The sequence below is a fragment of the Nilaparvata lugens genome, chromosome X (genome assembly GCF_014356525.2).
Source record: "Nilaparvata lugens isolate BPH chromosome X, ASM1435652v1, whole genome shotgun sequence".
Lineage (NCBI taxonomy): Eukaryota > Metazoa > Arthropoda > Insecta > Hemiptera > Delphacidae > Nilaparvata > Nilaparvata lugens.
The window spans coordinates 43,994,080-44,007,135 of record NC_052518.1 but is presented as its reverse complement, the minus strand read 5'-3'; the positions used below and the strand labels follow the sequence as shown (position 1 = coordinate 44,007,135).

The window sequence follows — 13,056 nt, the reverse complement described above, 5'->3', positions numbered from 1 at the left end:
TTTCTCACCCAGAAGAGCTGCCAACATTTTTGGACCAATGCCGTTCTACCTGATAAACTTTCAAGGATTTGAAGGACTGTATGGTGAAGGAGATGGCTCTACTGGAACATGATACTAATCATCATGTGTCAACTCATCACTACATCTTTCATCCACTGTATCTGGACACGTGTATGAGAACATGTTCAGTTCTTGACAACAATCGTATACATCAGTCTGAACATGGACTACAATGGGGAGGCGGTATATCACAACAGCCCTACACATGTTTGAAAGTGATTCTGTGTCGCAAGGTCAGAGAATGGCTGAGTATCAACTGGAGTCGACCAATCAAGATCTTTGTCTATGGATATGACACAATTGCTCTATTGGACAAGCTGCTGCAGCTGGATGATAAGGTGAATATAGGGTATGTTGACTTGACATCACCCTATCTACACCACAAGATACCGAACCTGGAGGAATTGCTGAGGACTAGCGCTGGACATGGAAGCTACTGCCCAGACCATAACCTACTCAAATATGCGGCGACTGTGTGGAAGATGCTGACTGAACCATATTTGGATCCTACGACTAGAGATACACCACAATTTTGTGCGCTCAATATTGTGAACTCAACTCATGATTGGATTATGAAGACATTGTATGAAGATCAATATTTTTGTCATGATTTATTCTCTCCAATAAATGAACAATCAATCTGAATTACTGTTTTATCATTCACCCCCACCACCACCACTATCACTCTAAGCTATATAAGTAAGGACATTTGTCTCCAGGATATTAGTCAATTGCTAACTGTTGACAGTGTCATACTTTAGAGGTTATGTTCTGTTTGGCAATAGCCAATGAGTACCTTTGGATACTATCTACAGTCTCAAGTATAGTGAAGTAGCTGTTGTAAATTTGGATAAAGTCTATAATTGGCAAAATGAGGATGTCAAGATTGAATTGATCTTTGATGATCATTCATCCTGAAAGTATTGATGTGAATTTGAATGCAGTGACAAGAGTCTAACTCTTATCAGCAACAACAGGAAGGTAACCTTTGCAGGATTCTCATACTGCAGAGATGATGGACATGTGAAGAGATTTAGAGTTACTGAGGGCTGTTCAGGAGACCCTGCTCTACTAATATCTATCTACAGTGCTGCATTACGGGATACTGTACAAACTGATGGAGTATGCAGCATTCCAGAACAAGAGGAAAGGTCGGCAGAGGTCTATCAGGAAACCACAAAATAATATATATATATATATAATATATATATATATATATATATATATATATATATATATATATGTGTAGAAGTTAACAAACATATTAAAAACAGAGAAGAAAATTCATAATACAGTGAATATTTATCTTATTGAGAAAGCAATGTTATATAAATCATATGAGCAAAAGATTTTTTCCAGTCTGAAATTTCATAATACAATACAAATAATACTGATCACGGCTTGAATAGCTCCACTGTATGTGAGTAGTGGTGTTTTGAGAGAGCTGCCTATCCAATAGAAATCGAGGGGTGTGGCCTCCCCCCTCCACCCCCCCCCTGCCGCAGTCGGCCATTTTGGCCCCGCCCCCAGCCAATAGGAATCAAGGGGCATGGCCACGCCCCCCTCCACACCCCCTGCCCTAGTCAGCCATTTTGGCCCCGCCCCCCTCCACCACCCTGCCCTAGTCAGCCATTTTGGCCCCGCCCCCAGCCAATAGGAAGCAAGGGGCGTGTTCAAAATGGCGTCCCTCCACCCCCCTTCCCTAGTGTCGGTCATTTTGTCCCCCACCACTTCAACCAATAGGAAGAGGCGACGGCCATCTTTGTTGTAGCAGGTGTCCATCTGTCATCTCCCCAACCAAGAGGTTCCCCTACCCAGGAAGTGCCCCCGACGGCGGCAGCCATCTTTGTTGTAGCAGGTGTTCTGACATCTGCCCCAGTTAACACCTGCTTGTTACCAATTTGCATATTAAAAATATCCCCACATTTAAAATCTTTAAAATCTTTAAACTCTCAAACTACTACTAATCTATTTCCCAGTCATATTTTTTTCTTTTTTTTCCTGCATCACTTGGTCGCCTATCACTGAACATTCTTTTCAAAAACAACTCTTGCACCTGATCAGAATTCAAATTATGTTGTACAGCTTCACTCATGTCAAAGATGTACCTCTTTTTGACATATTGTGCAATCAAATAGTATGAAAAGTTGAACAACTGTTCATTTAAATATTTCTGAAAATCTTCACCTTTCATAATCATCTGCATAATGTCATCTTTTAGCTTTTGGTGAGAAGCTAAATTTTTTTCATCAAGTTTCTTCTGCACCTCAGCCAACATAATATTGAATGTTGATTCTAGATCAACTACTTTCAAATTATAATCTTGCCTGTTAATAAAGTTAAGTTTATTTTGTGCAAGTAGATTGTCTTTTAATTCTTTCAATTTAGTTTCTAGCAAATCTGTATCAACATGTTTTAAACTATTTTTTTTACTTTGTTGTTCACATAATGTCTTCAATTCGTCTGATTTCTGATCAAACAACGATCTACTAACATACTTTAGCTCAATATCATCACTAATTGATTTAGACAATGTTTTCAATTGTGAATCGGAATACTGTTTTTGTTGTGCTATCTCCTTCAATATATCAGACATTGAATGCAATTTACTTTCAAACACTTTTTTAGTAATTAAATCAGACTGTAGTTTTTGGAATATACTAGTTGATATTGCAAGTAATTTGCTGTCTAAATATTTCCTATCTACCAAATCAGATGATTCAGTTTGCAATTTAGTGAATATATTTGTTGATATTTCAAGCAATTTACTGTCCAAGTATTCTTTGTTAACTAGCGGTGATGATTGATCAGACTGTAGTTTTTGGATTATACTAGTTGAAACTTCCTTTAATTTACTATCCAAGTATTCTCTGTTAACTAGCGACGGTGACAATGGATCAGACTGTAGTTTAGTGAATATATTTGATGATATTTCAAGCAATTTACTGTCCAAGTATTCTCTGTAAACTAGCGGTGACAATGGATCAGACTGAAGTTTATTAAATATATTTGATGATATTTCAAGCAATTTACTGTCCAAGTATTCTCTGTTAACTAGCGGTGACAATGGATCAGACTGAAGTTTATTGAATATATTTGATGATAATTCAAGTAGTTTACTGTCTAAATATTCTCTACTTGCTGCCACTAATGATGATGTTGCTTCTGCTGCTGCTGCTGATTCACAACCACTGTTTAAAACTAATGGTGCTGTTGTATTAAACACATGATGTGTCCTACCAAATCGATCTATTTTACTACTCACTGCAGTGGTGGCGGCGCTACTGCCCGACATCTCTATTCTTGTCAAGTGTTAAACACATATTAACGACTAAAAGCAACATTGCCACCTAATATAATACCACTTTCTTTCAGTTCTTCAATAATAGAAGCTATTTCAACTGAATGTGATCTATTTCCCGCCTGCTGTGATGAAAGCAGAATATCTAATCTGTCTATCGGTTCATTTGGATTATCCCAGTAGACATACTGTCGACTAGTAGATTCATTTCTTATAAAATCCATACCACTAACAGCTGCCGCTGCATCATCAATCCTAGATCTTTTTCTTTTCCTACTACTACTCGATGGAAATAAAGATTGAATAATTTGTGATTTATAGCCTGTATTTCTCTTTACATAACCGCATCTATCTAAATGAGCAGCGGTAAGCTGCAATATATTACGATATTTTCTTAAATCACGTTCTGTGTACAGTTTCTGGTCAGGCTGTTTTTTAAATAGAAGTTCACACAAACCAACTGTTAAACGATACTTATTATTATTGTCGATAATTAAATAACCATTGGCAATACTAATATCCTTTACACCCATATAGTATTCATTTACTTTACTATCATAACATATACCATAAGATATACAATTATTCATTTTTTCATTATGAAATTCACATATATACTCATCAATAAAATCCACTGTTATTGTTGTTTTATTCAAAATATCACTTACATTAGATCTATTCAAACCCTCATCCACATCCATTTGCTTGCCTATATCTTTCTCCTCCTCCTCCTCTCCTCCTCCTCCTCCTCCTCCTCCTCCTCCTCTCCTCCTCCTCCTCATCGTCCTCTGATTCTTCTTTAAGTCTGCTACTAGTGTGTGCATGTTGTACAAGTGTATCTTTCAATTGTTTTAGTGGATTGATAATTGGTTCTAATGATTTTTGTCTAATCGAATCATTTTCCCTAATCATACTAGTTAATGATCTATGTTTATTAATAATTGACTTACGCAAACCTTTTATCCTGTCAATTACTTTACTAGTATGACGATGATGATGATGATCACGTTGCACTAGTCCTCGTCTTCGTCCTCGCCGCCCTCCTCTTTGTTTTTTTCTTTTTAATTCAATTTTACGCATATTGCTAGTAGTAGTAGAACGATAATTAGTTCTTTCACCTACACTGGCTCAACAACAAATGATGAGGATTGACACATGTCAATTGGTGCTATACACACTTGGATCAATATACTTACCAAGACAATTACGATATTTACCAGCATCTGGTTTACACTCAGTGAAATTTGAAATAAAACTATGATTTCCGCCGCTTTGCCATACATGTGAACATAGATTTCTGAATGCAACAAATGTCATATCAGTTCCAACAAAATCTCTAAATATTAGTTTTAAATTGTGCATATCCATTTTAAAAATAATCAGCATATTTGCATTGTCTCTGATATGATGTTTTGAAATTGTGCCATAGCTTTGAATTAAGTACACACAATCTATGCTTTGGGTCTGCCCATTGTGAAAAAATTACGTATTTGCGGCACACGTGTAACATTCAAATCGTCAAAAATTATCAGTGAATGAGTGTCGATATCATTCGGTTGCGGTATACATTCAATATTGTCAGATTTATAGTAGTTTACACACTTGAGTTTTGAAAAAACAACATCCAATAGTTTATATTTTTCCTGATACAAAGACTTACTGAACAAGTATAGGTTTTTGAATTTTAATCCATTTTTATTGAATATTAAATTCAGCAGTACATTTGTCTTTCCACAATTTGATGCACCGCAAATTAGAATTCTAGCTGAACTTGGCAAAAACTCACCATGCTTTTTTCTATCTAGACAATTTTTGCCCACTTGTTTTGTATCTACAATTAGATTATCAAAGTTAACTATTGCTATTGACTCTTTTGCTGTCGTCATAATAATAATAACTCTTGCTGCGCGCGCGCGCTTGCTGTTTACACATGCGTGTCTACAGTTCAACTATGCTGTTAACATCGCTACATCCGATGTGTGTGTGTGTGTGTGTGTGTGTGTGTGTGTGTGTGTGTGTGTATACTACAAGCGGATTATGAATGAAGAAAACACGCACATACAATGTTCACAGTTTATTAAAAATACTAGATACATACAAATTTAGCAGCAGCAGCAGCTAAAACAAGCGTATCTTACAAAGTTGACAATACATAAAAAGTTGAAAATACATACATTAGTTGACAGCTGCATACATAAAAGGTGAAAATATACATACAAAGTTGACAGCAGCTGCAGTAAGGTAAGTGGCGACAAATCTAGTGATAATACATAGACAAAGTTGACAGTGTTAATATTATAAAAAATTGTAAATTATTACCAAGCGTGTGTCTTTCACATAATACAGTATAGCACCAGCGTCACACGCATTAATCAAGATTAGCCATTGACATGCAATAATCTAAAATATAAATTAATATCTTTTCTTTCTTCTTATCATCATCATCATCTTCATCAACATCAGCTACATTAAAGTCTATTGATTTAATTTGCGAGTAAAGTATGTTTAGTTGCATAGAAAATTGAGCACAAATACAAGTATCTACTACATCAAATACGCTGCTTGCATCTTTTAAATTTTTATATGAACATATACTTAAATGAAACCTACTATCATCATCATCATCATCATCATCAACAACAACAACATCGCTGAAAAATGTTTTTTTACATAAGCCAACTAGAAAGCATTTTTCAATATCAACACGTTTTACACACATCACTTTAAGCGTACACAAAAGATCAATTATTCTTTTAATAATACTACACGCATCGTTACCATTCAGCAAATAGAACAACAGTGGCGCATCCATAGCCATTGACATTATGTTTATATCATATCTGAAACAATATGCAAATAAATTTAATGATTTTTGCGCGTAGCACCCAGTTTCTTCTTCTGTTTTACAGACGGAGTAATAATATCACTCTTATCTATCCAGCTAGTTTTATCAAAGCCTAACAATTTAACAAGATATTTATTGTTTGATTTTCGTATTATTCGTTCAACTAAATATGTATTTTGTTCGGACGGTGTTAAGTTTGTTTTCATCAATTGTTCACTATAAAATCTACCTTGTATGATTTCATTGTTAAGATCGCGAATTACATAGGTTGGCGGTTGTGTGGGAAAAACACCGTGAATTATAAACAGTTCTGGCAACCAATTTAATCTAAAACTTTTATCAAAAACCTGACGAAACTTACTTATTCGCACTACGTCGCCTAATGCAAACTTTGGTCGATAAACTGTACGCGGCGGCGGCGATTGTTTTGTCTTTTTCAACTGTAACATGATCAAATGCTTTTCATGACGTCGTCTAATACTGGCCGGTGTCATGCCAATCGCTGAATGAATAGTGTTATTATATTGATAAACAATGTCCGGCAAAATGTTTAACCATTTTTGCGTACCGCTAGCAGTTAGTCGTTCATACAAACGTGATTTCAGTGTTCGGTTCAATCTTTCAACAAAAGCTGCCTTAATTTCAGAAAATACACTGTAATGATTAATGTTCAACCTATCGAATAGTTGTTTAACATCCTTATTGTAAAATTCACGACCTAAATCGCTTTGCACATTTTTTATACCCTTATTTAACACTAATATTCGCGCTAATTTTCGTTCAACTTCTTTTCCTGTTTTAGTTTTTAATGGTTCAGCAAAAGCATAACGTGAAGAACAATTAATTGCAATCAAAACATAACGATAGCCGTTGTTTGCTCTAGCAAATTCTGGCAATTCAATTAAATCAATTTGAATGAGGTCTTTTATTCCTTTTAATATATATTTACGTCTGTTGAATTTTCTTCGCGCTGGACGGTGCAATTCCTGAGCAATTTTCTGTTGCAAATCTGACATATTTGCGGTTTCGTTCTCCCCTACACGAATGTGCGCGTGCGCGTGTGATTGTTTTTGCTAGAGTTCAGTCACACCTGCAGCACTGCTCCGATGTCTTCAACAGCGATCTTTCTTCGTCTTCTTCTTCTTCTTCTTCTTCTTCTTTAGACGGATGTTGTTTCTGCCGCCTTCTTCTTCTTCGTGTTCGACACTGAGCTGTGTCTGAGCGGCGCTTGTTGAACTGGTTTTACTAATAGCTTCTTGCTCCTCGCTCTCTCTCTCTCTCTTTCACTCTCACTGCTGCGATCAATCTGACGTAACACCAGTCCCGCTAGCCATGTTGCTGCTGTTATCAATATCTTCTCTTATTCTCTCTTCTATTAAATAATGACCCCATGCTTTCGTATCTATACCGTTTGATTCAATGTATCTTTTTGTGTCAAATGGTGATAATGCAACTTTGGCACACGATATTTGATAAATATCATGTGAATAACTGCGTAATTGTGAAAAGCATTCACGTTGAACTAATCTATCTGTCAGGCATTTCATGTACATGTCATATCTTAGTTTATTGTTTATAATTGTTCTTGCTACGCCTTTAGCTGCGTGCTTACTAAATTTTTCATAAGAACTAACCTTAATACTAGTACTATTACTACTACTACTACTACTGTCACTGCCGCTACTAGCACTACTGCTTAGTACATATTCAAAACTGTAAAGTTTTGCACAAAGACCGCAAAAAGCGGTAATAATGCCAGAATTTAATTCATCTTTAAATGTGCCAGGCACACCATGGTTCAATTGACTATAACAACAATGTGTGACAGGATAAGCACTTGTGTCAAAATGTTGAAGATTTTGTTTGATAACTGCATAGATATCGTCCGATTTGATATGATATAGCAACGAGTCTGTATCGCTCATGCATAATTTAACACAGCTTGGATCGAACATTTTCAAGAAAATGTTGTAGTGGAAATTGAACATTGTAAATTTACTCAAATCAAGAATTGAAAAACCAGCATAAATTGGACGATCTAATTTTATTTCTGTTTTACACATTTGTACAGCGACAATGTCTTTGTCAAACACAATCCATCGTTTACAGCTTGGTTTTGCAATCAAACTTTCCAATTTTTTCTGACAAGTAATTAGCTTAAAATCTATTCTTTTCCTATTATTCTCCATCAACTTTCCGAACAGACTATTTGAAAGAAATTTAAAGAGGGTACGTTCAAATGAATTTTTTGCTTCCTTTCTCAGTTGCGCATTCAAATCAATAAACGGTTTAAGCCAGTACGACTGATGAAAAGCGATTACTCTATGTACAGCAGTCAATTTCATGCCCAAGCTTAAATAAAGTTTCAAATTTCTATAGTGGAGTACATATCGTTTACGATTATAAAGGGTGGCTAAAAGACGTGATGACGCGGTGGCGGCGGCGGCTGTGTCGGGAGACGGGCGGCGCGCGGCCGCTTCTCTGCGCAGAGCAACAGTGTTGTCTGTTTGATATGGAGAGAACAGGTTGTAAGGCGGCTGATCTTTTAATGGTGCCAGGGGGAAGCTGTTATGTAATTCGTGTAAATTAACTGGATAGGACAGGTCTGCTTCAATTATATAGCCAGTCTCGGCTTCATCGTGAATGCTTGTAAAATCGCCTAAAGCCGTAATTTCATCTTGTGATAAAAATCTGAAATTTGATTCAGGTAGCTTGTAGGCAATCATTGTATGTGCGTATAAGCTTGTACAATCAAGATAGAGCAAAAAACTATTTTCAATAGCTGGGTTATAATTTGCGCCCATATATTTATTGTTTGCGACTGCATGACGGTGGGGAATAACTGACAGACCACCGCGTAAACCAGATTCTATGAGCAAGTTCATATCAGCATTGCTAATTAATTCTAAACGTACTTTAGTCAAATATAACATTGCATTCAACGAAAAATGCGGTAACGATACAAAGTGTGATACATCCAGTTTGTAAATTGCAAAAAATACAGTCCTAAAATTTTGAAAAATATCTGCCAGCAGTAAGCAATCTGACAAAAGGTAGAGATCATGATATTCACCCAATGAGTTTATGTTAAATTCGCGCCAAACTTTCTGTGCATGCTCGTAATCGTCTACTTGCAATGCTGTATTACTAAGTGTACTGTAAAATGAGTCAATTGCCGGCAATTGCTGTTCTTCAAATTTTTCAGCATCTGTTATGTACTGATACGGGTACACGCCTTTACGTAGTAAAAGTTTTTGTTGATTTTTATCGTTGAATATTTTACACATTACTTTGAAATTAGTATCAATGTTTTCTGTATCACTTGCAAGATTGGCAACAAGTGACTGTAGACTTGAGCTTAAGAATTGAAAACTGTCAAGGAAACGTACTCGATCTATTGTAATTGTGAGGAATTTTTCCGATGAGTTTGCAATACAATCAATTTTCTCCTTTCGTCCTGCTAATGCCTTAACAATGAAATGACTATCATATCCGCGAAAATTATGAAAAAAACAGTTTAATAGTTTTGGTGCTTTTGCATTTAAATTACATGACTTGTGCGTTGCACCGAGAAAATGCCCTGTTGTATGAGAATGGTGCCTAATACGAATTTCGTTGGCTTTAAATTCATCGTTGCACAAGAAACATACTGTACTATTGTTAAAAGCTAATAATTGTTCTTCATTTAATTCAATCATGGGCACTTCTTGTTGCATATCAATGGAACAGTTTCGACCTATGGCAATGATCTCATCAAGAAATTGTTCAATAATTTTCTCGCCAACACTTGTAGCTCTATAAACGCGTGGGCCGTAGAATATTTCACCTGATTCGTCTAAAATAATAAACGCATAGCCGCAAGCAACATGTTTTTGTGTTTTCCTTGTAAAGCTATTTCCTATATCAGTTCCGAGCAAATCATCAACATTTTCATCGTCATCGACCTCACCGTTATTTGTTGGTACAATAAAACTTTCAAAATCGGCAAATGCAATGTACTTATTTTTTAGTGTGTACGAAAAATTTTTAAACTTTAACATTTCACCCTGTTTAGGTAGTACTGTTCTTTGTATTGCAAATGTTGAACACAAATCCATATGTTTTTCTAGATTGGTTTTTCCATCGCAATTTGCATGCCGGTTAGTTGTAAATTTGTTAAAACAATATGGACAAATGAACACTTGACCATTATGCAAAGACAAGTGATGACTCAGTAGCCGTGACAATCCGTTATACCCTTGACACGTGTTTATCAGAACATAATGCCATTTTTTCGGCGTTGTATCATTTGACAATAGTAGAAGATTGATTTTATGTTCGCGTTGTCTATAAATTGAACAACGGTACGGGAAAAACTTTTTTTTAGCAGCATCATAAGCAATCACTGTTATAGAAATGTTTAAATTTTGCACTTCAAATTTTTTAATGTCATGCACTGTAGTAGGAAACTTAATACCGGTCAAATTTAGATTATTTTCAAATTGCATCAGATAGTCAACATTCATATTTCTACGTCTGTAATGAAAATAGCTAAGTACACTCCATACAAAACATTTACTATCATTTGTGTTTTTTACATTTATAACGGCTCTTTTTGCTTTTATAAAATCAGGTGTTTCAATGTATGTACTATTTCCGCCAGCTAAAGGATTGTAACGAGTAATATTCAAATCAAATGAAATGATTCTAACTACAGTCCAACCACTGCCGTACCTAATAAATTTATCAAGCGTTGATTCAATTTTCTCTACACCACTAATAAATTGGTCTTGCAAAATATCTAATTGTTCATCAAGATTAATTAACAATGACGTATAACTGTAAAACGATGCGTTTGTCATAGTTTCAACGATTTCTTCTTGTTGCGATTGATCGCTGCTGCCGCTATCAACATTTACTTTTTTCAATTGAACAGTTGTAACAAAATACCATTTAATATTTTTGTCAAAATTATCACTTTCTTCAACAATTAATTCAATTACTTTCGGCTTTAAAATTTGCAATAATGTTTGAACAACATCAATGAATATTTTTCTAAAAACAAATCTGTAGCGAACTGCACTCGAATTTATGCTAGTACTTCGTTCAATAGTATAATCCATAGTTTTTCGATTTTGCTAGTAGTAGTAGTAGTATTAGTAATAATAGGTTTTTGCCGTCTTACCGCTTTGAAGAGCTTGTTTCCTGCGGGTCAATGTTTTCAACTTTGTTGTTGATGTTAGCAGCAGTAGCGTTCACGATCCTCGGTTGCGATGAGTTTGTCACGTCTAGCAGAATCAGTGATGATGATGATGCTTCAGCTTGCTGACCACTATTGCGACTGGACTGTTGCAATGATGAGTCCGCGCTCACACCGACCACATCAATTTGGCGGCCTCTGCCCTGAGCGATGACGCGTCGTTGATCGGCAAAATAAATGCCGTGGCCCCGACCGCCACGTTTTGGCGTATCGCACGCTGTGGAAAAGTGCACACGTTTTGCCGGCGGCGATTCGCTGCTGTCAACCACGCACCATTCCTCACTTGCCATTTCCACCTCCACCTCCTTGTCGTCCGCTATCGACTCAACCAGGCTGAAAAACAAACATATAGAATGAAATAATTGTATAGAATAAAATGACTGTGTGTGTGTGTGTGTGTGTGTGTGTGTTGTGTGTGTGTGTGTGTGTGTGTGGTGTGTGTGTGTGTGTATACATTTATTTGCAAACGCACAATGATCATAAATCAGATAGTATATTTTCCAGTTTACTTCAAGCACAATTATTACCTCCTCAGCCGCCATATTTGTTTGCAGTTGTTAGAGCAAGACAATTGTTTTCAAAATTTACATTTATTTGCAAACGCACAATGATCATAAATCAGATAGTATATTTTTCCAGTTTACTTCAAGCACAATTATTACCTCCACAGCCGCCATATTTGTTTGCAGTTGTTAGACAATTGTTTTCAAAATTTACATTTATTTGCAAACGCACAAATGATCATAAATCAGATAGTATATTTTTCCAGTTTACTTCAAGCACAATTATTACCTCCTCAGCCGGCATATTTGTTTGCAGTTGTTAGACAATTGTTTTCAAAATAGAAATTAAAGTAGTCAAATTGTTTACTGCCGCTTTTTCAGTTTGATTGTTAGAGTATAACATTTTAATCATATTTGTTTTTCAATCAGCCGATGAAAACGTGACAACACTCGCAAAACTTGTTGCTAATTTTTTTACAGTTTGTAAATTATTTAAAAAAAAAATAGTTCATTATACTTACGTGTTGTTTGTTGGTGTTACTGCTTCTTCGCTTGTTGCAGCCGCTGCTTTATCGGATTGTTGCTTGTCCATTTGCACTGTGCATGAAACGTCACACTATAATCGAATGCAAGCAATATCATGTCACTCGATGCTTTTATAATTTTGAGCCGCTCGGTACCATCAACTGTCAGTTTGTTATCACGCAGAACATGTGGGGGTTGCAATAATTATATAAGTATGCATGTGCACTGCACAATGAATAAATTAATATCTTTCACTCAGCTAGCAGATGTTAAGTCCGTTACAGAGACATGCAAGGTGCACACATTTTGACCGTTCCTTAAGAAATTTGCAAACGTTTCCTTATCAGTGTTCCACACATCTGTACTAAATTTCGCATACAACATATGCACCAAACAGATATACTTTCTTTGAACTTCTTACCATCTATATTCATCAAGTTGATAATATATAATGACGAAAAACTACGTCCTTCTGTTAGTATCAGTTTGAAACTCCAACAACACTACGACGATGTCAGCAGATCAATCCTCGCCTATGGCAGCGCTAAACAACAGCGGAACCAATGTAAGTTTATTTTCCATT

General features: G+C 36.0%; 1 protein-coding gene across 1 annotated transcript; it reads right to left on the bottom strand.

Annotated features, from left to right (window-relative positions):
* Nucleotides 1–11,366: 11,366 nt before the first annotated feature.
* Nucleotides 11,367–12,816, bottom strand: LOC120354589. The gene is made up of 2 exons (XM_039441941.1): nt 12,470–12,816; nt 11,367–11,778 (listed from the first exon to the last, which is right to left on the bottom strand). The coding sequence occupies exons 1-2, from the start codon at nt 12,538–12,540 to the stop codon at nt 11,367–11,369; spliced, it is 483 nt and encodes a 160-aa protein (XP_039297875.1). The 5' UTR covers nt 12,541–12,816.
* Nucleotides 12,817–13,056: the final 240 nt, after the last annotated feature.

Bases quoted from the DNA above. Each gene is read 5' to 3' on its own strand.
- LOC120354589 (XM_039441941.1), bottom strand. From the start codon at position 12,540: ATGGACAAGCAACAATCCGATAAAGCAGCGGCTGCAACAAGCGAAGAA. The intron at 11,779-12,469 runs GTAAGTATAATG...TTTGTTTTTCAG, and splicing joins GTAACACCAACAAACAACAC to CCTGGTTGAGTCGATAGCGG.